Source organism: Nothobranchius furzeri, chromosome 6, assembly GCF_043380555.1.
Source record: "Nothobranchius furzeri strain GRZ-AD chromosome 6, NfurGRZ-RIMD1, whole genome shotgun sequence".
NCBI classification, from domain to species: Eukaryota; Metazoa; Chordata; class Actinopteri; order Cyprinodontiformes; family Nothobranchiidae; genus Nothobranchius; species Nothobranchius furzeri.
The window spans coordinates 38,322,615-38,350,457 of NC_091746.1; the positions used below are offsets into that span (position 1 = coordinate 38,322,615).

The 27,843-nt window shown below is 44.2% G+C and overlaps 1 protein-coding gene across 1 annotated transcript in view; it reads left to right on the forward strand.

Annotated features, from left to right (window-relative positions):
* grk3 (G protein-coupled receptor kinase 3) overlaps positions 1 to 27,843 on the forward strand; it is a 119,911-nt gene that overhangs the window by 71,008 nt on the left and 21,060 nt on the right. Inside the window, exons 3-10 of the mRNA XM_054736904.2 lie at positions 7,811 to 7,884; positions 8,000 to 8,101; positions 9,563 to 9,637; positions 21,696 to 21,757; positions 21,867 to 21,918; positions 24,087 to 24,178; positions 24,270 to 24,369; positions 27,355 to 27,433. Of these exons, the coding sequence (XP_054592879.1) occupies positions 7,811 to 7,884; positions 8,000 to 8,101; positions 9,563 to 9,637; positions 21,696 to 21,757; positions 21,867 to 21,918; positions 24,087 to 24,178; positions 24,270 to 24,369; positions 27,355 to 27,433 (636 nt within the window). The remainder of the gene's footprint in view (positions 1 to 7,810; positions 7,885 to 7,999; positions 8,102 to 9,562; positions 9,638 to 21,695; positions 21,758 to 21,866; positions 21,919 to 24,086; positions 24,179 to 24,269; positions 24,370 to 27,354; positions 27,434 to 27,843) is intronic.

Here is a 27,843-nt window from a genome sequence, read left to right on the forward strand (position 1 = left end):
TACGAGGAGGCATGTTGCTCCCAAATCCTATCAGCATCCTGACTGAATCTGACTATTAGATTACAGTTTCCTATACCCTTTTCTCTTTTTGGCTCCTGTCTCATTTCTTTCACAGCAGGATCGCTTCTTTTTCAGCCTTTTCAGCAAGTATTTCATCTTCATAAAACAACACAGCCATGGAGGGGTGTTAATGCTTCGTTGCAACTGCAAAAAGAAGTAAAAAATGTGTCTTTCGCAGGAATCACTGCACATTAATACTATGAATGAAGCCCAAATTATTGTTATACTGAAGATGCATGATTGTTCTGAGGCATAAAACCAAAACATAGTGCTACATGCTGTTAGTCACTTGGTACTAAGGTTTTATTTACTACACCCACATGCTGGTGATGCACAAAAATGTCTGAACTGACAGCACTCTTAAATAACAAACGTGAACCTCACTACTGCCAGCCTGCAGTCATGTTGTGAGATTAAATGTTGCTAGTGAGCCAAAAAATACATCAGCGACAGCAACATTCACTCTGGAAAAAAAGGCTTAGGCACCATATCATCAGTCCATCCACAGCAAACAGTTTTGTCACGTTAGGCTCATTTTTTTTTTTTCATTTTTATGTTTTCATCTCTACATTTATGAATATGCAAACAAAGAGTCGGAGTACCCGACCCGGAGGGTTACCGGGGTCCCACCCTGGAGCCAGGTCTGGGGTTGGGGCCTGTGAGCGAGCGCCTGGTGGCCGGGGCTTTCGCGCGACTAGAAACCCTGCATATATAGGGAAACCCACATTGATGGCTATCAACACATCTGATCTGCATCGTCCTACCTAATTCTTTTGGATTTATGAGAGCTTTGTTAAACCCTAAAGTTAAAAAGGGATGTACTTCCTGTCATGAGTGCACATTTAAGCCTTTCAGCTCAATAATGAGCTTCATTTTTCATATCCGTTTATTTCTCTTTTGGATAATTGGTGTTATGAGAACGATAAAAGCTCCAGCTCAGTAATGATGCAGATGCTTCATAGCAGCCAGAGGACAGCCGTAATACCCAGTCGCGCCTCCCGGGGAACACCGCAGTCTGTTGAACACATCTGTGTTTCATGCCATTGTTCACCCATAGTCTGTAGCCACAGAGGCAGTTACCATGGAAACAGTGTCTCATCTCTGTAGGCAACATGGATGCATTTTTATTTCCCTCCACCTCTTCAGCTCCTCAGATAGTGTTTGACTGTGTGTATGCGACGATCCGTGGTGACATGTGAACCCTGGTTGTTGCCATTCTAATCCAGTCGCCCCAGTGTGTCTAACTTTTATGTGTGTGTGGACAGCAGAGAAAATCAGGAGTCTTAATATGACCAGACAACATCAACCTTTTATTGAGACTAGGACAGTAAATGGAGCTGGGAACCGACTAAAACAGAATCCTCACTCACATCGTTTACATTTTGAAGATGCTGTTTTAAATCACTTTGTCTCTTGTGTTGCAGCTTGAGTCTACTGACTGCAGAGCTGCTGGTCTTAGAAGGGTTTCACTGACTTTCTAAAAGGATTGTTTACCTTGAACCCAGGCACCAGCCATCCTAATATTACAAATGTGCAATGTTGGTTGCACTGAAAGTCCCTTGAGCCCCAGTTAATATCTCAAAGAGCAGTGGTTAAGTAGGCCTAAAATTAGCAACTGTTTGCATCTTCATTCAATTGGTCTGATTTAGTTATTAATATTAGTTGATTAGTCAGTGATTATTTGCCTTCTTCCTGCAGGTTCTACTGTTAACTTCTTTGCAGGTTTGACCTCATCTGCTCTGGTCTGTTCACCAAGTCTCTGCTTTAATATTCCACAGCAATTTAAATGAATGACCAGTGAAACAAATGGATTTGAAATGATGAAATTATTAATAAGGGGAGGTTTATTATTAGTTTACTTTAACATTACACATGTAAAAAAATAAACTAAACTAACTTTATAGCTGCTACCTTTCCCTCTAACTCCATGTTAGCAAATATATCAAACGATTCTCACTTAGCAATCATTCGGGAGACCTTCATGTAAATTTTGACAAACAAACTGGTTTTGTTTCTGTTGTTTGTGTGTTGTAGTGGTGCTACCATGGAAAAGAAAACCTTTATTTTCCAACTGAGAGCTCACACACATCTCTGTTCTTTACATCTCTTAGCCTACGCTGTGCAATCTGCCGCGGCACTCATATCCATGGACACATAAACAGGGTTCTGGGTCTTACAGATGGGAGGCTTTGGTTCTGACGCATCTGCTTTAGTGATTTTTTTTATTTGGGACGCCTTTGTCCACTGATCTTTGCAACTCTACATTTGAGGTGACCTCACTGCTAATGAGCCAGATCAATCAAAAACACCTTGATCCACTACTTGAGCAAACATCAGGGAATTGATAATGCCGTCAGAAAGTAAAGACAACTATAATGTGAGGATTAAGAAATATTTCCCCCATTTTGCAGCAATTTTAAAATGATTTAAGCTAATGGTTATGATACTTTCTCAGACGACCTGATGGGTTTCATCAGAAAACCTCAGATTATTAATCTGCTCCTTTAAAATAGTTATCAAAGTTGAGCCAAACAGAGACATAATCAGGTTTTAAGGGATTCTACTTTCATTTATAGCCATCAGTGCCTCCTCCCTGCCTTAAGGTCTGAGCCTAAAGTAACTGAATACGTTTTAACGGGTGATTGTTTTTGCTGCTAAACCCTTTCATGTCTAACTGATAAAAGAGTTCATGCTGTCCTCGATAGCCAGTTCAATTGTTATAATGGTGCAATCTGAAAAAGAGCCCAGAAATAGGGCACATCACCACTGCAGGTGTGGGCATTTCTTTATTTTTCAGAGAATTACTCATGCTCAAAAGAGATTCCACCAGACTGAATGGCTGATTATAGTTAATAGTTGATTTTGCCCCTGGATTCAGGTTGTTTAATTTAGCAGAAAATTGCTTTGGATCAGATTAGCAATAGCAGTAAACTTCCACTGGAGATTAGAGGTCGACCAAAATTATTTTTTCTATTGCCCATGCCAATATGTAGCAGACATGGCCAGCCAGTGGGCTTATTTTCATGGCTGATATCCAGATATTTTCCACCTTATTTTCATGCTAAAATGTCACTAGTAACAACAGTTGTTGCACAGAATTTCTGAAGTTTTTGAACTTTTGGAATTTAACTAACTGTTAACTTTGGGCACTGCTCAATGTTAAAGTCAGACACCTAATTAAAGTTAATGTAGAGTATTTATTGTGCAGATCTTATTTAAATGAATTAAATTAGAATCTGCAACAGCACCTGGCTGCGCGAGGATGTGCCTGACTTTAAATCCGTTTTACTAAGGACAAATAATCATTTTTTCTATGAAGCGTTTTTTTTTTTTTTTTTTTTTTTATCTTGCCTGCTTCACCTTCTGCTGCTTTCTGCCTTTCTGCTCGAGGCACATGCACAGTTGTGGCCATCCGGGTCAGCTGTCGTGCCACCACAATAACAAGAAATCATGGCAAGCCGGCAACGTAGCTCAAAAGTTTGGAGAGCATTTTACAAAGATAAAAGACAAGCACGTACTGTGCAAAAAGTTCAAAGTAGAACTCTCCCTTCACTGGAGCACAACGGTGATGCGTGAACACTTTATAAGGAAGTATGTTGTGGTGGAGGATGAAGAGGGACAGTCGCCTCTAGCTAATTACCTCTTGTTAGCGGCTAACAACAGAGTTACTTGTGTTTATAGCTGTAGCAACAACAGTAGTGATGGCAATTTCATCACATTTCGCACAAGTATGTCACATATTCACTGTGTAAAGGATGGGTCATTTACATCTTAATTATGAACCATAAAATGTGAGATTCTATAGAAATATGAAATATCAATCTGATGGATCTTTGAATATTTTAACCAAAAGATCAGAACTTTTTATTGCAGGGATTAAGTAACACTTCGTATTTAAAGTTAAAGTCCCATTAGTTGTCACACACACACTGATGTGTGTGCGAAATTTGTTCTCCGCATTTGACCCATCCCCTGGGGGAGCGGTGAGCTGCAGACACAGCCGCACTCGGGAACCATTTGGTGGTTTAACCCCCCAATCCAACCCCTTAATGCTGAGTGTCAAGCAGGGAGGCATTGGGTCCAATTTTTCAAAGTCTTTGGTATGACCCGACCAGGAATTGAACCCTGATCTCCCAGTCTCAGGGCGGACACTCTACCACTAGGCCACTGAGTATTAACTCCAAGGTAAGAAAGAGAGTCAGGTTTAAAATAATTAAGAAATTTATTTCTACACAATTGAAACAAGACTAACTTTAACACACTGTGTACTGATAGACTAAGGTGGAGTGAGACGTGAGATGAATGATGGTGTGTGTGGAATGTTATCAGAATCAGTGGAACCGGAGAAGCATTTAGTTCTGAGTGGGAGTGAATGTTTCGCTCTAAACTTTAGTAGGAGATTTATAACACACATGAAACTCCATCTGTCAGTCTACCATAGGCGTCATTTTAACCGGGGACGCCGGGTACATGTCCCAGGCAAAATTTGTGATTGGCAGCTGTGTCCCCCCCACTTTCAAAAAAGCCTGCTGATGAGGATTTTTGTTTTACCAGCTCAGATCTTATACCAGGGGTCGGCAACCTGTTCCCATCAAAGAGCCATTATTACCCATTTCCCACAGTAAAGAAAACACCGCAATAGCCGCAGCGTTGCGGGCGGGGCCTACCCTCAGACAGCAGAGAGCTGCTCACAACAGGTGACAGCAGCCGAGGGCATCGCACCCGTGGGGGATACAACACCCACACTTTTCCAGCTGTTTTGCTCACCTCCACACCAGTCTGGTTTCTTTACGTCGCACTCACTCTGTTTGCCTCATCTCCTTCTCCCCCTCCCGCTTCTAACAGCCGATGTCAGGTTTCCAGGAGAGCAGGAGAGGGAGGGACGGAAGAGCTCGACTGAATTCATAATTTTACATCTTGACATTAGCTGTACAAAGTCTGAGTTTGATAAAGTGAAGAACAACAATTTGCAGAGGTTTATAACTGGCACGGCGCCAGGTTTTCATTTTTGGGTGGGCCACGGTAATTTTGGACGAAACTTAATAAGCAGTGACTTAGTGAAGCAGGCAGGTCGCACTAGAAAATTTAGTTTAAAAAGACGTCATGAATGTTTTCCCCTGTCATTTTAATTTCTAAAATATTAAGTAAAAACTCCCAATTTAATTTTCATTCATTTGTCATTAATATGTAGTTTACACCCGTGCGTTAAGTGGACCATCTTCCAGTAAAAGCAAAGCATCCAGCCCACCTCTCCAAATGCGTAAAATGTGCATCAGCCGCTAGTTAGGCGCGCTGCGCGCACCATCAGCTGATCAGCCCAGACAAGAGCAGAGCAAATAGAGAAAAAATGGAGGATAATTCTGTCTGGACGTGGATGGAGATTACATTTTACAGCAGCCTGATCATCATTTAAATACTTAACCCATCACCTGTCTTCTAGTCCACGCTATCAGCATTATTTTAATTGGTGTGTGTGTGTGTGTGTGTGTGTGTGTGTGTGTGTGTGTGTGTGTGTGTTCCACTTCAAACACTGGTCTAACCAACCAGACCAGCGTGTCCAGTAACATATTAATGTTACAATTAAACTTGATTAACCCCAGAGCCGTGCGCACTGCACTGTACTGACTGTAAATGAGGGGGAAACGATTTAATCGGATCCTTTTCTTTTCAACATGGTTTAATGTAAAGTTTCATTCAGTACAAACTTTAGTTACACCAGTCTAACGAGACAGAGCCTGGATTTGTATTCTGAACAGTTTAAACATGTTTAAAACGGAGACATGCGGGACGCGTCTAAAATTCGCACCTGCTCCGCTATTACGGAAATTAAAATAAGATGAACATGAAATTATTTTAGGCACAGACAACATCCCCCACACTTTTGAAAAGCTTGCAACGCGCCTGGTCGCTCGTGTACGTCAAAGTTGTCTTTCATAAAAAGATAATCAATAAAACGATTAAATAAAATGGATCCAGAAGCTGTAGCCCGTCTCTCCCTACAATATTCACACTGTTGGTGGTTTTACTGAGCAGGTGCCACTTTTGTCATACGTTTCTTTTTAAAACATGTTTAGACTGTTCAGAATACAAATCCAGGCTCTGTCACGTTTGATTGTTGTAATTAAACTTTGTAGGTGGGGAAGGTCAGAAAGCAGCTCAGAAGCGCCGATATGATTACGCACAAGCGTGACGCGTTAACCCGGTGTCACAGTAAGACCGGGTTGGAACTGTTCAGGTTTACGCAGACAATCTTTACATTTAGAATTGGCATACAGATATAAAATTAATGCAGTAAAATATAAAGCATTTTATTTAAATATCCATTCATTATTTTACAAGCACAGAGAGCCGCATCAGATGGATGGAAGAGCCGCATGTGGCTCCAGAGCGGCGGATTGCCGACCCCTGTGCTAGCCTACTTTATTGTCCCCAGCAATTTTTAAACCCCACTCAAGTGTATGGTTATTGTCCCCAGCAATTCTGAAAACAAACTGACGCCCTTGCAGTCTACGTACCCCAGGGGAAGCCTCCATTTAGATCCAGAATGTCGAGGTCCTCTTGGACCCTCCTTGGAACTGAAGCCGGTAGAAAAGCAGCGGTGCCGACCAAACTAGTCTTGTAATGCTTCCAGGTCACGACAGGTTCATTGGCGTCAGCGAGACCCTGAAGGGGTCATGAGGTTCAGCTTTTATTCTGAAGGAACCGTTGCGTTCAGGTGTAACTTGCAACAGATTTTATCCAGCTTGTCAAGGTTCTTTAGCTGTAGAGGAAGTCCGGATGGCCTGTCCGAGACTTCTCTAGAACGCTTTGAACTGAAGTAAAGGTGGCGTGGAATAGTTTTTATAATTGTCATATTTTGGTTTACTGGCAAGTCAGAATTTGACATGCAAAAGAGGGTTTATACAAACACCACAGAAAACCACGCCTCGCGCCAGAAACGAAGGTTTTGATTGGATCAGACAAAAGGAAATGTGTCGTGTGACTTTAGCATTACTTGTCCTCAGTGTCTAGTACAAATGTCCAGGATTATAATTACTTGTAAAATACTACTGATCACAGGATTATAATCTCAAGTAATAACATTGTCATTTCACAGATTGATTGAACATTGGGCTCACATTATTATTGGTAATAACAAAGTTGTTTGATTATGTGTTCATCAAGAGAGTTCTTCTTCATCATATTGAGCTGTAACAGACGCGAAGCAGTTCACATGAGCTGAGTGCATGAAAGACCTTGGCCAGTATCTCATGTAGATTAGCCTGTCAGAGACTTTATGTCTCTGCTCGAGCAGATGCAGCAGATCATGACCTTTAGGTCAAAAACAGGACATTCATGATGCTACAACTGTAACGTTACAAACGCTAATGATTTATTGTATCCCTCTACATTATCCGTCTTCAGCGGACAAGTTTGTTACCAAGCCAACAACACGCACACCTCGGCAAGCATTTGTTGTTTGATAAGCTATTATCTTGTCTATCTTTAGATGGCACATAACAGAGCACACTTCAAACTTGAAGCTGATGATGGGTATTTTAGAGCAGCTACATCTTGGTGAAATAAGATATACTGTAATTACGACACGTTTAGTCGACTAATCGCCCAAAAAACTGGTGATGAGTCAATTATTAAAATATTTGCTCGTGGCAGCCCTACTGGGGACCTGATAGCTGTTGGTCCATCACATCAGCTGCTACAGCCACAACCATAAAACATTCACTGACCCGTGCTACTTTGTTTCTCACAGGCTTCCTGCTTTTTAAGGACTTTTGTATGAACGAAATCGACGAGGCCGTGCCACAGCTCAAGTTCTATGAAGAGGTGAGTGTGTGGGATTAGATGAAGGGCTAGCTCTGAGGTTAGGCCTGTAATCCAGCTCATTCAGATTTAGCCCTTCTGGGAAGTTCCTGGTGTCAAGCTTGTGTTTGCATTTCAGATTAAGGATTATGAGAAGATGGACTCGGAGGAGGAGCGCCTGAGCCGCAGCCGGCAGATTTACGACGTATACATCATGAAGGAGCTGCTGTCCTGTTCACATGTGAGGATGGCATCTCTGATAGACACACACACACACACACACACACACACACACACACACACACACACACACACACACACACACACACGCACACAAACGGTGATCACAGTAATGTGCTTTTCCTCCAGTGCTTTTATTTTTTGGAAATCATCAAAATTATTACCAATAAAAATGAAACTCAGCTAATCTCTGCATCATTAAAATGATAGGTATTATCAGTAATAATTTAGCCTGAGTTTTTATCCTGCAGTAATCTGACTCATGGGTATAATTTGATGTTTTCAGGTCATTTAATAACATGTCTTAAACTTTTCAAACCTTTATTTCTTTTGTTGTAATGTTATGAGAACGGTGAAGGTATTAATATTTATTAAAATGTCCAAAAAGTCACTTAACTAGTTTAATTTTCAGCAAGAGACAGCTGGGTTTGTTAGGAGGCAGGTGGAGGTCTGAGAGGCTGCAGTCAAGCAATTGGGATAAAATTTGTCGACACAGTAAAGCTGCAATCAGTGTCTTCCAGCAATCCCAATCTTGCTTCTTTTGTTTGTTTCTGGGTCCGTCCGTCCCCCCGATGTCTCATCCAAATGTAAGTGGTTAGATAAATGGTTCAAACCCAAGTTCATCAGCTAATTTCTCTGCTCTACTGTTGAGCCCACTGAGGTTCTAGCTAAGCATGTAGGGAAGTGCCAGGGCCCATTTCCACAGCAGTCCTTCTGATCTCAGGTCAGAATAACGGTTCCTCTTAGATGAAAATATATATTTGCATGTCAAAGCTGCATTTACAGATCACTTTATAATCATTATAATGACAGGTTTCCTCTTACAGCTCACGTTTATGCACAAAACGTTGGAAGTACACACACACACACACCCACCCACCCACCCCTCTTTTATCGGATTTTCGCCAAGCTCCAACAGTAAAAATCCTACTCCGGTCACTGATTTAACCACCAGGGTAATGCAAGAGCAGGAGGCATGCCTTGCACCTGTGTGGGACAAATAAATCAGCACCAACTTGTGGAGTTCTTTAGAAAATCTAATATGTTGTTATCTTATCAAGAACATTTTACATAAACGAAGGAACAAACCCAGGGCAGGGGGGTGTTTAAATGGACTGTTGTAGCATTACATGGAAAGAAAAATCTCTGCTGTTAAAGTCTTATGTTAGCATGAAATAGTTAAAAGCTCCACGATTAAAGTCATAGGTTTACCAGAATAAAACTAAAATGAGAGCATGACTCCTGGCACCTGGTAGAACACAGTTAGGGATGCAAAGTAAAATTAGTGCTGCTGTGAGCAGATAGGAAGTTATTAAACCACCCGCCTACTCAGTCAGATAGTAGTCGTGATCTCTGTAGCAGCAGCGTGTTTCACTAGGGGACATAGTCCATGAAAGCAGAACTGAAATCACCGCTTAGGTTGCTTCTTTAATGGCCTTTCATTTCATTTCATTTATTGCAGCCATTTTCCAAGAAGGCAGTGGACCATGTTCAGAGTCACTTGGCAAAGAAGCAGGTCCCTCCAACTCTCTTTCAGGTAAAATACCCTTTCAGCACAATCATCTATGCTTTTCAGACACACGGGTGCTCACCAAGTTCAGGCAGGAGCCTGAAAACTGAGCAGCTAAAATGTTTTTTATTTGTATTTACAGATAGTTCTCTGAACAGTGTTTCCCCTAGGAATTTTTCCAGCTGTGGGGCCGGCGGGGGGGGGGGAATTATGACACGTCTCTAAATAAAGTAAAATGTTCTAGTGCAGAGAGGAGACAACCCATAGAAGCACTAATTTGATCTCATTTCAGAGAAAAATAGCACAGGTTAGATGCACCTAATAAATAAAATTACTAACAAACTCAGGAATCTGTTTCTTTGCTTCATTGTTCTGGTGCTGGAAACGTCACTAATGCGGATCAAAGGAGATACACAGATAAATGCACCTCTTATTTATTATTTGGAAACTACATTTACTGCAGCTGCCGATGACGTCAAAGTACGGCAAACCCACTCGGACAAAATACACCAGACATCTTTATACTGTTGGAAATAATTTAGCAGTTTCGTTATTAAAATAATGTTTCTTAAGATGTAAGTTTGTGTTTATAATGGCATTAGTAAAATAAAACACTATATTTTATTCATAATGTTGAACTCCTCTTTGAGCACATCCCTTGAAGGATCATAGGTATTAGCAACACCTGTGAAATTGTATTTGTAGGAAAGAAGTGTGTCCTGTTTATTGAAGTATTTTGTGTTTAGAGTTTTTGACGTCTTGTCCATGCGTAGTTCAGTTACGCTCATAGCTGCTAGCCAAAACTCTGGAGTTAAAAGTTTTCTGGCTTTACTAAAATACCTGTCTGTACTTATTTGATTGATGGTAGTTTTACTTTCTATTAGACTTCAAATGTAATCATTTGGCACGTTTCTAATTCATAATTTGTAAGAATGTAATCGGTGATATTAGCATTAGCATTTCTATGGGTTTTTCCACGTATATTAGCATTGCGCTAACCACTCGCTGCCAAATTGCAGCCTTTGCGATTAGAAAATCCTTTTGTCACATCGCAATTTAATTGCACATGCAGTTAATCGTTCAGCCCTAATATACATGCAGCTCTATGCTAAAAGTGTATTTTCAAAGAGGTAATGATGGATTTCTTTGTAAAAGTTGTCCATCTTTCCAACAGAAAAATTTGCCTGGACCAACGTAATGTGATAACAACGTAACGTGATTACGTAACTCCCGTGAGGTTCTTGTTCAGCCAATCAACTACTTTGACGTTAATGGCAGTCGAAGGACCCCGAGCCGATCCGGCACCCGAGCAGATCCTGTACCGACACCGGCTCGGACGTGAACGAGCAGAGGCGACGTCGTGCTCTGCTTAAGAAGAGGAGTTATTTTCCCGCATCAAAAGAAGCGTCCAACGTGTTTTTACGCTTTCTCCGAGACCTGTCACGTCGCTAAGTTGTTAACGCCGCGCGCTAACACATCAATAGTGCAGAGTAGAATGCTGGAGGTTTTAAGGGTTCAGATGAAACACCCGACCTCTCGCGCTGCTCACACATCGATCTTAAGTTGTCGCTGTTGCGCTCACATCGTAATACAGTATTAGATGCGGTTTAAGTCAGACATGAAAAAATAAATACATTTTACATGAATAAGTGATGCTTAGCCTGGTGGGGGGCGGAAAACCTGGCCTATTAAGCACTGGAGGAAACCCTGTCAAGATCGTCAACACTCATTTATCTTAATGCTGTAAAGAAAAACTTGGTTGCTCAGCCATATTGTAAAACTGGCTGGCTGGTCATATTGTAAGGACAAACTTTAGGTTACTATCGTAACCCCGGTTCTCTGAGTAACATGAGTGCGATGTCTCACTATGGGATACGCCCCTCCGCGGATTCCTCAGAAGCACTTATCTCAATACGCCAATCCTGATTGGCCAGTGACCGTGACGTACGCGTCCCCCTGCTACTATAAGTAGCAAGCGTTCCCACGCACGCACTATTCAAGATAAACACCTCTTCTCGCTTCGCCCAGCAAGAAGGGTTGTCTGGTGAGACATCTCACTCATGTTACTCAGAGAACCGGGGTTACGATAGTAACCTAAAGTTCTCTTTCTTAACATTCGTTTCGATGTCTCACTATGGGATATGGAGACTCCCGTATTGCCAGACAGCTTATCCAGCGATCACCAACCTACAGGGATACGTCTTGGCCCGCCAAAGACCCCACACTCAGAATCGTGTGAGTCATTGCAGGGACCGAAACATCAAGCTTATAGAAGCGTGCAAATGCAAGTGGAGAAGCCCAACTTGCTGCAGCACAAATCTCCTGGATTGACAGCCCCCGAAAAAGGGCCCAAGAAGCAGACAGGCCCCTAGTAGAATGGGCCCTGAGCCCAACAGGTGCCTGAATGCCCTGACAGGAGTAAGCCATAGAAATAGCCTCCACAATCCAGTGGGAAAGCCGCTGCTTTGTGACGGGTTTCCCCTTACGAGGCCCACCCCATGACACAAAAAGCTGGTCCCCCCTGCGAAGGTTCTCCGTCCGATTCACATACTCCTTGAGCGCGCGAATCGGACACAGCTTGTGCAACCGCTCCTCCCCAGGAGAGGAGAAGGTCGGTGGGTAGAAAGCTGTGAGGATAATAGGAGAAAAGGAGCCCACCACCTTAGGCACAAAGGCAGGGTTGGGCTTCAAGGACACCTTCATGTCACCTGGTGCAAACTGGGTGCAGGATGGGTGCACAGAGAGAGCCTGTAAGTCACTAACTTGCTTTGCAGATACCAAAGCCAGGAGTAGCACCACCTTAAGAGACAGGATCTTAAGGTCCAGGCCGTCCATAGGTTCAAATGGAGGCCCGGAGAGGGCCGACAGCACCAAGGACAGATCCCATGAGGGCACCAGGGGTCGGGACACAGGGAGAAGCCTGCGCGCGCCCCTCATGAAGCTACACACCAGGGGGTGTTGACCTGCCAATTTCCTCCCAAAACCCAAGTGTCGGGCGGAAATGGCTGCTAGGTACACTTTAATGGTGGAGAAAGCCTTCTTCCCATCCAACAAGTCTTGCAGGAAAGACAGAATGACGTTCACTGGGCATTGGAAGGGTGAGACCTCCCTGCCCTGACACAGGCTTCAAACACCCTCCATTTACAGTCATATAGGGACCTAGTGGAGGGGGCCCTAGCATTCTGAATGGTTCGAATGACTGCCTGGGGCAGCTCTGCTGACACTAGCCCACACCCCTCAGGGGCCAGGCCCACAGGGCCAGCCGTTCTGGATGAGGGTGGAAGATCGAGCCTCCCGCTTGGGACACCAGGTCCCTGCGAAGCGGCAGTTTCCAAGGTTGGCCCTCCAGGAGCTGGAAAATGTCCGCCACCCAATGCATGGCTGGCCAGTATGGGGCCACCAGAATGAGAGTGTGGCGCTGGGTTCGTACCCTCAGCAAGGTGGGTGGTATCAGGGCCACTGGGGGAAAAGCGTAAAGCAGTCCCCGTGGCCAGTCGTGCGCCAGCGCGTCCACGCCGAGTGGAGCGTCTTGGTCGCGCAGGGAGAAGAACAGAGGACACTGAGCATACTCCTTGGAGGCAAAAAGATCCACTACGGCTCTGCCGAACCGGATCCAAATCTGTTCCAACACTGCTGGATGCAGGCTCCAATCCCCGTACAGGGGTGTCCCTCTGGACAACAGATCCGCCCCCCGATTCAGAACACCCGGGACATGGGTGGCTCTGATTGAGAGGAGATGCCTGCTGCACCATAGGATCAGTCTGCGTGCCAGCGTGTGTAACCGCACGGAGCGCAGCCCCCCCTGGCGGTTTATATAAGCCACAGTCGTGGTGTTGTCTGTTCTCACTAGGACATGATGGCCGGAGAGAAAAGGCAGGAAGCGCCTCAGGGCTAGAAAGACAGCGAGGAGTTCCAGATAATTTATGTGTGTCCCCCAGAGCTCTCTGCTCCACACACCCCTGACAGAGCGACCCTCCAGGAGTCCCCCCCAACCTGACAGGCTCGCATCTGTCGTGACCACTTTCCTCACGAGAACCAACCCCAAAGGCACCCCCTGTGCCAAGAGGGAGGGGTGACGCCAACAGCGGAGCGCCGCGACGCACGCTGCAGAGACCGTCACCCTGCGCGCTCTGTGGCGCACTGGAGAGAGACCCAGAGAAGCCACCCAGCGTTGAAAATCTCTCATGTGTAGACGGCCGAGTGGTACCACTGAAATAGCCGACGCCATGAGACCCAAAAGCCTGAGGCATAACGCAAACCGCACCGAACTGTGTAGGCGGAAGCGCGCCAGGCAGAGCGAGAGCGCGTTCACGCGCGGTGTCGAGAGACGGGCCGTGAACGCCCCTGAGTCCAGATTCAGACCTAGAAAGGTTATTTTCTGGGAGGGGAGTAAAGCGCTTTTCTGCCAGTTTATTCTGAAACCCAGACCACACAAGTGATGGATCACAACCAGCGTGTTTGACGCTGCCTCCTCTCTGGACCGTGCCAGCAGGAGCCAGTCGTCTAAATACGTGGCCAGCCGAATGCCCCTCCCTCTCAGAGGGGCGATCGCTGCCTCCGTACACCTGACAAACACCCTCGGGCTCAGCGAGAGGCCGAATGGGAGCACGGTATTCGTAACACACTCCCTGAAAGGCAAACCTCAGAAATTTCCTGTGTGGAGGGTACACGGGAATATGAAAGTATGCGTCCCTCAGGTCGATTGAGGTGAACCAGTCGTTCTGGTGAATCAGACGCAAAAGGGATGAGAGCGTGAGCATTTTGAATCTGTACTTTCTGAGGCATCGGTTCAGGGCCCTCAGATCCAGGATCGGGCGAATCCCGGTCCCTCCCCGTTTCGGGACCAGGAAGTACCTGGAGTAGAAACCGCTCTGAGACCGATCGGGAGGCACAATGCATATCGCTCCCTTCTCCAGCAGGGAGGAGATTTCTCCCTGAAGGATGTGAGCTGACGTCCCCTGGGCGTGGGAGAACACTACGCCGGAGAATCGAGGAGGAACAGAAGCGAATTGGAGCCTGTAACCTCTCGAAATAGTTCTCAGCACCCAATGTGAAGCAGAAACCGCTGTCCATTCCTCCATGTGAGTGGAGAGCGGTGACACAGCCGTGACACACGGAGCAGCAGCTCCCTCCAGAGGTTGTGGGGCAGCGGTGCTCGTGGCAACCACTGCGCATGCGAGGGGGCTTTGTGCTTTGACGGCCCAGGCGTACGGGGACGACCCGTGACTGGCGGATAAGTCCGCCAGGGGCCGCCCACGCCTGGAAATGCTCATGGGCAACATTTTTATTGATTTTTGCTGCGCCCTTGACATTTTGTCTGGATGCGGCAGCGAACTTTTTAATGCTCCTTGAGCGTGACATGTTTGTGAAAAACAATGTGAGTGCTTGTGACGTGTGTTTTGAGCCGGCACAGCCGGCTGCACGTCCTGGCCCCACCCTGAACCGCTCGGGGACTCTGCCGGAGGGGTTCCGTGAGGGGGGGAGAAGGCACCATGGCAACATCGAACAGGAGGAGCTGGCGAACGGGGAACTGCCAGCTGCAGCGTCTGGAGGGAAAGAACTCCGTCAGGCTGCCCACTTCTTCCTCCTCACCTGCTGACCGCCGGGTCGGGTGGGTTGTCCCGGCGGCGGAGCGGCTTGGTTGCCGGATCTCTGAGGACAAACTGGTCGAGGCGCTGAACCCGAAGGAGCTGGTTGGACAGCTTGAGGCTTCGGGCGCTTTGGGATCCAGAACTGAGGCTGGGCTCGGACAGCCGCCTGAGGAAGGTTCGGCCGAGCCGGCAGCGCCGGTGAGGGCTTACGGGGAAGGCAGAGATGAAGGGCTTCATCCTCTTTCTTTTTGGCCTCACACCGTTGCTGCATTGATGCCAGGGCAGAGCCAAAAATGCCTTCAGGCACGATTGGCATGTCCAAAATGTCCTCCTTCTCTCTATCAGAGAGGTTGGAGAGGTTCAGCCATCGTGCACGTTCTTGAAGCACCATCATGCCCATAGCTTTTCCCGTGGCCTGGACCGCGCAGCGCTGCACACGCAGGCAGATGTCGGTCAGTACAGTGACTTCCTCCCACACCTCCGGGTCCGGCTTCGTATTCATGTCCTCACAGAGCTCGGCTTGGTACGCCGAGAGCATGGAGGAGACATTCAAAGCTCGGGCGGAGATGGCGGCAGCCTTGTACGCCCTCTCGTTCAGCACCGACTGGAAGCGGTCCGCCTTCGCGGGGAGAGCGGGAGGCCTGGAGGAAGTTGCCGAGAGCCGTGGGTGCAGGTGGGCTGCAACCAGCGGTTCCATCGGCGGCATGCGAAGCATGCCAGCCTTCTCCATCCCCTCGAAGTCCAGCGAGGAGGCTCCTTGGACAGGAGACCTGGAGCTGAAAGGGTGTTTGTCCCAGGAGGACCTCACTTCTTGGAGAAGCTCCGGGAAGGCGGGAAGGAGGGGCTTTGCCGCTCTTGTGGCCTGAGGCAGCTTCTTTCCCTCGTAGCGGGATCTGACAGCCTCAGTGACCATGGTGGGCCAAGGGATGTTGAGCCTGGTCACAGCGCGTCGGCAGACTGACTGCATGTCCAGGTGGGCGGCCGGGGAAGCCGCTCCATCCCTGGGAGAGGACGGAAAGCTAGGCATGGAGGCCTGAGCGATGGGGAGAAAAACGTCGTCATCCTCGTCCTCCTCTGAAATGAGGAGTTCCGAGGTGCCCCCGTCGTCTCCGTAGTCCAACTCCAACACGTCCTCGACGGGGTGGCTCGGACCGGCCGGTTCGAGCTGTGAGCCCCAGCTGAGTTCGGCACACGGTTCCGGCTCCGGGAGGACATGTTCGCTGGCGTCCCCAGGCGGTGGCCCAGGGGCCGGCAGGCAAGGGTCCTTCCCCGACAGGCTAGCTTGGCGCGCTAGCCGCCGGCGAAGGCTCTTCAGGGTGAAGCAAGCACAGCTCTCACATGACCCGGGGACTTCCAATGCCAGCTGGGCGTGTTCCAGCCCAAGGCAGCTCGAGCAGACCTTGTGCGGGTCTGTGCTTGAGATTTTGTTCCCACAGGTACAGAGGTGAGCTCCTGCGCCGTCGACTCCTCTGGTGGGAGGAGCGGCTTCCATGTAGGCTAACTGGTGTGTTAGCATAGAACGAACAGATGCACTGGAGTGTGAAGCTGCTCGTTATGCCCCGAGCCTATGGTGAAGGCCAGGACAGAAGGACAGTAAGTTAACGTTCGGCGACGGAGAGAATATTAGAAGGCTCCGTCTGTGAACAGTTGAGCTAACTTACCTCAGAGATAAGCGACCACCGAAGCGAGAAGAGGTGATTGAATAGTGCGTGCGTGGGAACGCTTGCTACTTATAGTAGCAGGGGGACGCGTACGTCACGGTCACTGGCCAATCAGGATTGGCGTATTGAGATAAGTGCTTCTGAGGAATCCGCGGAGGGGCGTATCCCATAGTGAGACATCGAAACGAATGTTAAGAAAGAGAACTGTCTTTACTCAGTTTTATTGTTAAGAAGACTCAAAGGTTGTTTTCATCGATAAACTGACGATAATATCTGAGTGTCTGTGTTTCAGTTCAATGAGGAAACCAGTTTGACAATTAAAAGTTTTAATTCTTCAAATTAAACTAATGATTTTGAAAACTGACAAACAGGAAATAACAATCAACATTACTTTGTGGGACAATCTTTAACAGTTGATATGCTGTTCTTGCTCAAATAGACCTTCTGTCGGTGAATGAAGATTGAGTGTGATATGATGTGATTATGGATGCGTGTGTGTGTAAAGTGTCGTGATAATTGAACATGAGGTGAGATGAATGCGTGTGTGCATCTGATTTTGCTTCAGGAAGAAACAGGTGTCTGAGTGAAAAGTGATGGTTTGAATAAACTTAGGTTTAGTTGGAAAAGATGCATCAAAACGCTATCTGTCGTGTTTTGCCTCACCGAAAATCGGCCCCTCTGTTGGACCCGGGACGTCACTTTAGGATGTTTCATCCAGGTCACCTTGGCTGGCAAAGAAGACAAAGATGCGCCGCGAACCGGTCCAGAGTTGCCCTCGGTACACGTTGATGGTAAAGCGTTTTGTCGACGCGCTTTCTTAAGTTAATTCACTCAGAAATCAAAAGACTCGGTAATGAGTCTGCGTTAGAAGTTGCGATTCAGCTATTCTGTCTGGCTGACAGAAACAGCGTGAGAAAAGGGGGTGGGGGGGGGGGTGGGGGGTTGAGAAACGAGCCAACAGGCTCTGTCCCCCCTTCAGGTTTTCAGGTCCACTCTCTTTCGTTGTCCAACACGAACTGCAATCATAAGACTGAAACTTACCAAAAACCTTTCTCTTCTCAAAGCAAACGTGTGCATCATCAAATGTGTCTGGAGTTTACTGTGGGAAGATGTGTGTGGGTGTGTGTGAATGTTTGTGTGCTTGAGTGTGTGTGAAGGTCAGTACCAAACATTCTCAACATTATTTAAGAATGGATTCATTAAATCTCTTATAATTACCCCAAAGCATAATAACCATTCATTTGATTAAACACATTTATAATGAGCAAAATGATAATGGTTACTTTAACATTAAAATCAAGAAAAAGAAGTTTAAACTTTATGTTTTGACTTGGTCTGGGTACGACTCATGTAAACACATCTTCTGGTAGACTGCAGGTGGCTGATGTTATGGTTTCCTCCCAGACTCGCTGGCGTTCAGGTCTTAATCTGTGGGTGAAAGTTCTCAATGACCCAGCTTTGACCCAGCTGCGTCCAACACCACCATTGTGCCAGAAAACCCATATTTCATCACGTTACAATGCTAATGAACCAAAAAGCATTATATCCACTGCTACCTTTCTAATTTTAAACTCGGTAACTTATGCTGTAACTTCACCTTGCCCTGCCTGCTCCTCCTTGCTGCCTGCCGGCTGTGATCACAAGCGACAACATAGTAGTTCCTGCTGCTTCTTCGGGAAACAGCGCCAAAAAAAAAAACTTGGGATCTTGTAGGCGTGGCGGTGGGATTTCAACCGTGGCGGGCCGCCACGGCTACGCCTATGTAAGGGAAACCCTGCTGAACATTAATCCTCTGTTGTAAATAAATTAAAACGGAGGAAAGATGTTGACTCACAGCAACAGAATGCTCTTAACACGTTATTCCTCTGATATATCATGTATGAATAAAAATATGGCCTTATAATATATATCAAGCTTCTTGTAATTTTCGTAGATTAAAATAGTGTTTTATTGCCCCAACATTGTCAAAAACTGATGTGTGGACTAGGGCCCGCAATAAATCGAAAATGTTTTGTTATCAAAATTTCCGACGCTTGTCGAGAAAATAATTCCCATGTCAATACATTTGATAATAAAAAAATGAAAAGATGTGTTGGTTGGCAAAGTTCATGTCCCTTTAAGAAGCTGTACCACCTTGAGTCACTTAAAATGTGACTCAAAATAATACATGTGACAGCCCCATCTAGTGGACAACTTTTGCTTCTGTCCACACCTGTAGTTATCGTCAATTTATCGCCATCGAGGTTAAATCTTCAATATACCGTGATGTTGATTTTAGGCCATATCGCCCAGCCCTAACGTGGTCCTACACTTTCAGTGGAGTCTAGCTGTGTTTGGTTATACTGATTGTACCTGATTAGGAAAGCACACACCTGTCTATATGAGACCTACAGCTCATAATGCATGTCAGAACAAATGAGAATCATGAGGTCAAAGAAACTGCCTGAAGAGCTCAGAGACAGAATTGTAGAAAGGCACAGATCTGGCCAAGATTACAAAAACATCTCTGCTGTACATAAGGTTCTTAAGACCACAGTAGCCTCCATAATCCTTAAATGGTAGATGTTTGGGACGACCAGAACCCTTCTTAGAGCAGGCTGTCTGGCTAAATGGAGCAACCAGGGCAGAAGAACCCAAAGATAACTGTAGCTGAGCTCCAGAGATGCAGTCAGGAGATGGGAGAAAGTTGTAGAAGTTCAACCGTCACTGCAGCCCTCCACCAGTTTTATGGCAGAGTGGCCCATCGGAAGCCTCTCCTCAGTGCAAGACACATGAAAGCCTGCATGGAGTTTGCTAAAAGACACCTGAGATGGTGAGAAATAAGATTCTCTGGTCTATTGAGACTAGGGCTGCACAATATATCACAAATATGTCATTATTGCAATATCAGCATGCACAATATGAACAGATAAATATTGCAATGAATGGTCAGCTCAAATGTTTGTTACACATAATGCATTCTGTCAATCAAATGGAAGCATGATGGTTTTTTAACAAATCAAATAGAGCTCTTCACCCATTTGGCCAATTGGGTGGGTTCTCATACAGTAGGTTAGATGCCCTCCCCTGAGGGTTGGCAAACACCTCAGTTAGCTTTGTTTTGCTCTTTCTGCTGATTCTGCTTTTCCCGGGATCCACTGATTGCCTTTTCTTGTTCATTTTCTTTTTCCCTTTCCTCAAATATTTTGCTTTTCTCATTTATTTGATTTTTAAGTAATTTTTCATTTCTTTGTTTTTGATCATTTTCGTTCTCAAGTTAAGTTTTTATTTATCGCAAGTAATATCGTCATCGCAATATTAATCACTGTTATCGCATATCGCAGGTTTTCCTAATATCGTGCAGCCTTAGATGAGACCAAGATAGATTGGCCTTAATTCTAAGCGGTATGTGTGGAGAAATCCAGGCGCTGCTTATCACTTGTCCAATACAGTCCCCACAGTGAAGCATGGCAGTGGCAGCATCATGCTGTGGGGGTGTTTTTCAGCTGCAGGGACAGGATGACTGGTTGCAATCAAGGGAACAATGAATGCAGCCAAGTACAGGGAGATCCTGGACAAGAACCTTCTCCAGGTTCTAGCTGTCTGCTCATTCATGACAAAAAACTGTTTCTCCAAACAGAGGCTGTTCAGGAAGCTATTTGCAAAGGTTAGGGATTTTTTATAACCTTTACACAGCACATGCTTCTAAATGTTCCAAAACAAACCCCCATAACTGTGAAGCATGACTCCTTCATGCACAAAGAGGTTCCTAAACACAGGAACTAATTGGTTTTCTACAGATAACAGAAAACTCAGCATGTAAACATATAAATAGTTTCAGGTTATTGAGTTAAACCAGGGTGCCTCAAAAATACAAATTGTTCCCATTTTATTTGTTAAATTTTTTTTTAAATTTAAAGAGAACAGTTTGACATTATTCCAAACAACTGTTATTACTATAAGATTTGACAAATCAGCCCAAAGAGCTTTGTGTCCTGGAGTGGAATGGAAAGCCAGACTAAACCTAATGTATTGGGACTCAAACTCTGTTTTTGATGTGTGTGTTGTAGTTGTGTTTGAGTATGTTATACAATTTTCTCCTGGTATTTGGTGAAATATGGAGCAGATTAGAACTTAATGCAGCTTTGTGCGTTCCTAGCTACGTTCCTCAGCTCTTATTTCCTGTCCTTGTGTCGCCCGGCCCTGTTTTGGTGATGCAGACCGCCTCCACCAAGACATGAGAGAAACTCAACGATCTGCTGGTGCATTTCCACTATAAATACTTGAGTCCTTGTGGCATTGAGAAAGTTGTTGGTGTATTTTAATAATCCAAATACATTTTTTGTTCCTTCGGTGACACTCAGATGAAGAGATTCAGGTTTCTCTGCGAGTTTCTGGATTTTCAAGCAGAGTTTAGATCAGGATAACCAGATTCTGTCGTTTTTAAGGGATTAAATTGGTCCCAGAACCTAAGTTATTTGCTTTCTATTTGTTAAACTGCCCCGAGATGACATTTAGTTATAAATTGGTGCTAATAAAACTAAATTAAGTCTCTTCTTCTATCAGTCGGTCTCAACAAACCCAACAGTGTTTAATGCCCGATGCTCACATTGGTACAGCTGGTCATCATGAGTCAGTCCTTGAAAGGCCACCCAGAACCAAAACCAGACAGGAGTAGTCTTTCAGCGTGATGAAGCTAATTAAATCGTTCCTCTTTAGAACACATCCTGGCTCTTATGCTGGTTATGAAATGATCTACAGTGTGTACATTTTCTGTCAACCTTACGACACCGACCAACACCAGTGTTGGGTTTTTACTCAGCTGGAACTGATGTGTGTGTTTACTTCTTGCAGCCATACATAGTGGAGATCTGCGACAGCTTGAGAGGGACGATCTTCCAGAAGTTTATCGAGAGGTGAGAAGGTTCAAACGGGGAAAAGCGGGCAGCGCATCAACATTCATCACTGCTTGTGGCCCTCTGGCGGCCACAACTTTTACCCTCTCTTGTTTGTCTCTTCCTTCAGTGATAAATTCACTCGTTTTTGCCAGTGGAAGAACGTGGAGCTCAACATCCATGTGAGTATGAGCTTTGGAAGTCAACTTCACACCTATAGGTTTTTTTTTATCCACGTCAAGAGAGTGCTCCTTCAAAAGTGGCTTTTGTACACAGATATTTAGCCAAAAGCAGGCATCTGGATGTAAACGCTCAGACTAGGATGTCGGTGTTGGAGAATACAGGAAACTGTTTTTCCAAGCTTTCACTCTTTGCCTTTCTTTCATCTAGTCTACGGGGATTTAAGACTACAATTCCCATCAGGTCTTTGGGATTTAACGTTCAGAACTGACAGATTTCAGGCTCCTGGATGGTGTTTGGTTTTCATGCTGTCAACATCGTGTAGAAGGATAAGTAGTGAGGCTGCTGGTCCTGATCATCTATCAACAAGACGACAGGCTGCCTCAAACATCTGGAATCCGTTGGGAAAGGTTTAGTTAAAAAACATAGATTTCTGACTATTATTTATTATACACTCTAAGAACTGAAGGACACTTAAACACCAGCTGTTAATATTAAGCGTGGACAATGTTTATAAATGGTGTTTCAAACCGTATTTATGGACTCCGATGAAAACAGATAGCATGAAGGCAGCTCTGTGTGGTGTACTTCAACCATGTGACTGCTTGAAAAATAAGACACAAAAACTGCAGAAAGGTGAGAGTCAAACATTGTATGACACAAATGAATAATGATCAGTGTTTACGGGCTTTCCTTTTAAGTTTGCGCCAAACGATAAACACTTCCAAACTGCTAAAGTTGTTCTTTTTTGACACTAAGTCAGCTGGTGTGTGAGCTGCCATTTTTCTGTCAGTGGGTCTCCGCGCAGTCACATGACGACATCACATTCATAAAATGTATGGATGTCCTTAAAAGTTGGAAAAAACATTTTCAACTGTTTTAAGGAAAACTGAAAATCCAATCACTCTTCTGTTTTATACTGTAAATGACTTTTATTTATCTTTTTTTATTTCTTCTTCACCCCAAAAAAAAGCTCAGAGGAAAGTTTTTACAGAAAGTGGTTGGAAACACAGCTGTGAAGACCTGAGTGTATGTTTTATTTATTTATTTAACTTGTGTTTTTCAGGAGGACAACCTGCTTGAGATGTAACATCTTGTTTTCGAGCAGGTCCTCCTTCAACACAACCAATAAAGAATAAGATGGCAGAGTTAATTAACAATAACAAATTTATAAAACTTCAGAAATAAAAAAATAAAACTGCTGTGAGTCATTCCAAGCATAAAAGGCCATTGCACTAACATTATATATAAATGCAAAATAAATGTGCATCCAAATTCATTGAGAATAATTGCCAATAAAAAACAGCAATGCTGCTAACAAATGCATGGATTCACCATTACACATTTGAAGCAAAGCAGTCACAGATCGGCTTCACATAAACTTAAACAGTGCGACCAAATAGACGAAATATTTATTTATTTATTTATGTTTTAATCCTTGTCTCCTATGTGCTCTGTTTTTTTCATGATGGTATTGGAACTGACACCTTTGTTATTTTGTAACACCTGCTGTATACAGTAATACCTCCCAAGCCTATTGGCTACAAGGGTATGATAACACAGAAATGGTTCAGAGTGGCTCAAATCTCCCCTAAGCTATTTTGTTTGTTTGTGTGTGTGTGTGTGTGTGTGTGTGTGTGTGCGTGCGTGCGTGCGTGTGCGTGCGTGCGTGCGTGCGTGTGTGTGTTCATTATTGTCGATGAGTCTGTAGGTCAGAAAACTGTCTTGTATCAGCTGTAAGGACTTCTGCTACATGAAGCTTTCAGTTTTCCCTGTGAGCTGCAGCCGTTCTTCAGTCATGACCTCATTCTATTCAGGAGTACATTAAAGTCAAATGAGTATAAATTGGTCCCTCAAGTGCTTTTGATCCAGAGACCTAAAAACCTCTGAATCTGGAACTCTGTTGAGGAAATCTAGTGAGTGAAAGGAGCACCGTGAGGTCCTGGAGCTCCACCGTGAGCGCCTCTTGCCAAAACCAATTGTTTTGTTCTCCTGTTGGTAGATTATGAGAGTTTGTGTCATAAATAATAAGATATTGGTCATTTAGTTGAAATTAGATTCCTTATGAACCTTAAGAATGTGATCCAAAGCTCTAAGCTAATTTGTTGCTTGAGCTTTTCTTTCCCCCTCTGTTCAATTCTACTTAAAGTCTTCCTTCATCCTCCCTCAGCTAACCATGAATGACTTCAGCGTCCATCGGATCATCGGTAGGGGCGGCTTTGGCGAGGTGTACGGCTGCAGGAAGGCCGACACAGGGAAGATGTAAGGGAGACAACTTGCTGAAGCCTTAATATTTTGTTTTAGTGAATGTTTGATTTGTTTTCATGATGGCTCTTCTGTGTCTGCATGTCAGGTATGCCATGAAGTGTTTGGACAAGAAGAGGATCAAGATGAAACAGGGGGAGACTCTGGCACTCAACGAGAGAATCATGCTGTCGTTAGTCAGCACAGGCGTGAGTTACACACCAGATGTCTCCTCGCTGAGCTTTACTTAAAGATTTTCTTGTGTTAAATGCCAGAAAAGATGGTCTTTATTGCCAACGCAGCATGTTGGAGTCAGTAGGCTGTGTTTTAACGCAGCTTTTTATTAGATTAAGTATTAATCTATTACATCAGATTTGTTAACACAGGACACTCAAATCCTACCGGATACAGATTTTAAAGTCTTGTAGCTTTGTCTGAAAACCATCAGTGCCCAGTTATTATCAGTTCTTCTACTCAATTTTAACACTTTTGCACATCAGTCTTAACTTTCCAGTTAAAATCAGCTTCAAGTTTCATAAAGCTGCATGTTTAATATGTTTCTGCTCCAACACACCTGGTCTAAATCAGTGGCATCATTAGAACTTGGAGGGTTGCTGAACAGACTAGAGAAAATAAATGACATAAAATACACCTGATTTATTTTTTTCCTCTAGTGTTTATTAAATAAGTAAATATAACTCCTTAATCTGAGTGTAACATGCTGGCAGAGGGCCAAAGTACATCTGAAAAACATATCAACTTGAGAAACATGATTTGTATTAATTTTGAAGTTTTATCAGTTGTTATTTGTATCAAACTCAAAAGTTTGGATGGTTGCATTTTCAAAAAATGAGCTTCTTTTTCATGTAATCTGAATTTTGACCTGGAAGCTTTCCCTTCTGCAGAACACACATTCATCTAATGTTTCTTTCTTCTCGTCTTCAGAAAGATGCTGAATATTTTTACTGAAAGCTTTGCTCATATGTTCAAAACCACATTTACTAACATCTCAAAACACAGTTTTTATTAGGGATGTCCCGATCCGATCACATGATCGGAAATCGGCCCCGATCACGTGGTTTCAGACTGATGGGGACTCGGGCTTTACTTCCCGATCCAAGCCCCGATCCGGAGTTGGATACTGGGTTCAAATTACAGCAGAGCAACTTGGTTCTCCTTAAAGGTTGTCAGGCTCCCCTGATGCCCTTAACTTACACACCCAGAAGGAGCACAAAAGAGATCCAGTTTCTACCTATTTTATATTATTTATATGGACTCAGAGTAGCGGGGATTCTTTTGAGCAGAGATGCGGAGAGCGGCAGGCAGACCGCTGATTATTCATGAACTCCAGCTGCGTTCTGCACACGGCTACAGTAACATTTTTTAAGTTTCTAATATAGAATTAACACACAGTCATTCGTGTCCGTTCATTTTCTCTCTGGTAAGTTCTGTCTGTACTTGAGCATGATGTGTGGACGCGCTCGCGCTGCAGCGCTCGTCACTGGCGCAGCCGGGCAGCGCGGTGCACACTCCGCTTTTTTGCGGTCAATAGATCAATTTGATCTGCTAGTTCAAAAGTTACTTGTGAGGTGAAAAAGAAGGAAGCAGGCAGGATCTTTTCTGGAGGACTGGGAGATGCAGGAAGATCAGAGACAGACGGGACAGGAAGATAGGAAAATAAAACCAAGAAAACAAAACAAAGTTCTTAAAATAATAAAATATAGGTAGATTTATCCCACTACACGTTTGTACCTGTATACAGCAATAATTTATCAGCGTGTAGTTTTTATGTAGTTGATACAATTCAGACCATCTTCAAAACTCCGTCCCACGCCCAGGGACGTATCTAAGCATTTTGGGGGCCGAGGCAAAATAGACCCCTGCCAGGTATTTTAAGTTGAAGTGCGATCTGTTTTTATATTAGACTTTTTATGTTTGCAATAAAGTCCAAAAGTGAAGAATTTGTTATATATTACTTGATTGTTCAAGCTACCTCACAGAAGTGATCTGTTGTTAAAATAAAAATAAAAAGGTAATTAAATAAAAAAAATAAGGAACATTCTGGAACCGTTTCTTCCTTTTCTTTATTTCTTTATTTTTTTATTTATCGAAAGTATCGGATCGGGACTCTGTATCAGCAGATTCTCAAAATCAAATGACTCGGACTCGAAGGCAAAAAAAAAACCTGATCGGGACATCCCTAGTTTTTATTATAAGTTGGTAAAAATGATAAAGCTGATTGAAAATTGAGTTATATAAGTTTATACTTCTAGTGACTCCTTTCCTCAGCATGTTAGGTATAATGTTTGAAGCTGGATGTCTACATGTGCCACTGCCAGGACAGGTTTCCTTAACAAAAATGAAATCTAGTGGCATCTTAATTGTGTGATAAACTTAACTGGATCAGGGCTGGCCCTAGGCATCAAAGTGGACAAGTTGCTTACTAGAAATTGTCTGTACGACCTTTGGGTGGGTGGGTGGGTGTGTGTGTGTGTGTGTGTGTGTGTGTGTGTGTGTGTGTGTGTGTGTGTGTGTGTGTGTGTGTGTGTGTGTGTGTGATGAATGGGGTAAATTGTCATCTGGAATTGAGAAGTGATAATCTCGAGGGCATAAATCTTACAGCAAACACACATCATACACATTAACTACAGGTGTCCTATATTATTGGTCCAACATTAATGCCAGCCGATATTGGCATTAAAATGTAATATCAGATATTATCTATTGAGTTTTTACTCTATTAATGACCCAACCTTTACATACCATGTGCACATTATAAGCTCATTTGTTTTCCAAATTTGCCAATGCACCTTATGTTCACATTTTACAACAGCTGTAAGGGTTTGAATCAGACTAAAATAAACCTTTCAATTATTTATTTAATAATAATCTGTTCCTGAGTCAAATAAAGATATAATCCAAAGGATGAGAGGATATTTCACCTTTTTTCTTCATCATCTCATTTATTAGGCCTCTAATTTAGTTTGCATCCTTTGATTAAAAAGAGGCTGTTTTTGTTTGTTTGTTTTCCTGGTATTCAAACAGAGGGGCTTTAGATTAACTCTAGCTCTTGTGTGTGCATTTTTTTACTTAACATGGTTTAGATGTTTTTTTATTTATTACTGTGACTGATTTGGTGACTGTATTTTTAAAATGATGCAAACTTATTTCCTTGTCATTTGTCTCCTCTGTAGGACTGTCCTTTTATTGTGTGTATGACCTATGCCTTCCATACCCCCGACAAGCTGTGCTTCATCTTGGACCTCATGAATGGTAAGCCCTCCCCATTTAAAAATAAACTCCAGCCTCATTCTCAGAAAGAACGATTGGATTACTTAGCCTGTCACCGACTGCTCCGGTTGCTCCTCTTCCCCTGAGATCCTGAAGGTTGATGAGATTTTGACCTCACAGACTAAAGCCTGATTCATGCTTCTCCGTCAGCTCCAACAGGGAGAGACACGCACGCACGCACGGACAGATGTTTTGCCCTCATACTTCTCCGTCTCCTGGGGAGTGTTGCAAAGCAATTCCCCGCCAGGACAACAGAGGGCGTAGTGCTGTTCTGTGGTATCCTGTCTTGTATCCGGTCCAAGATGGTGTGTTTATATTGAGTTTTTTTGTATAGAAGAGACTTTTTAACAGGGACAAATTTGTCTCTCATCCTCCTCCACCTCTTCATGTGC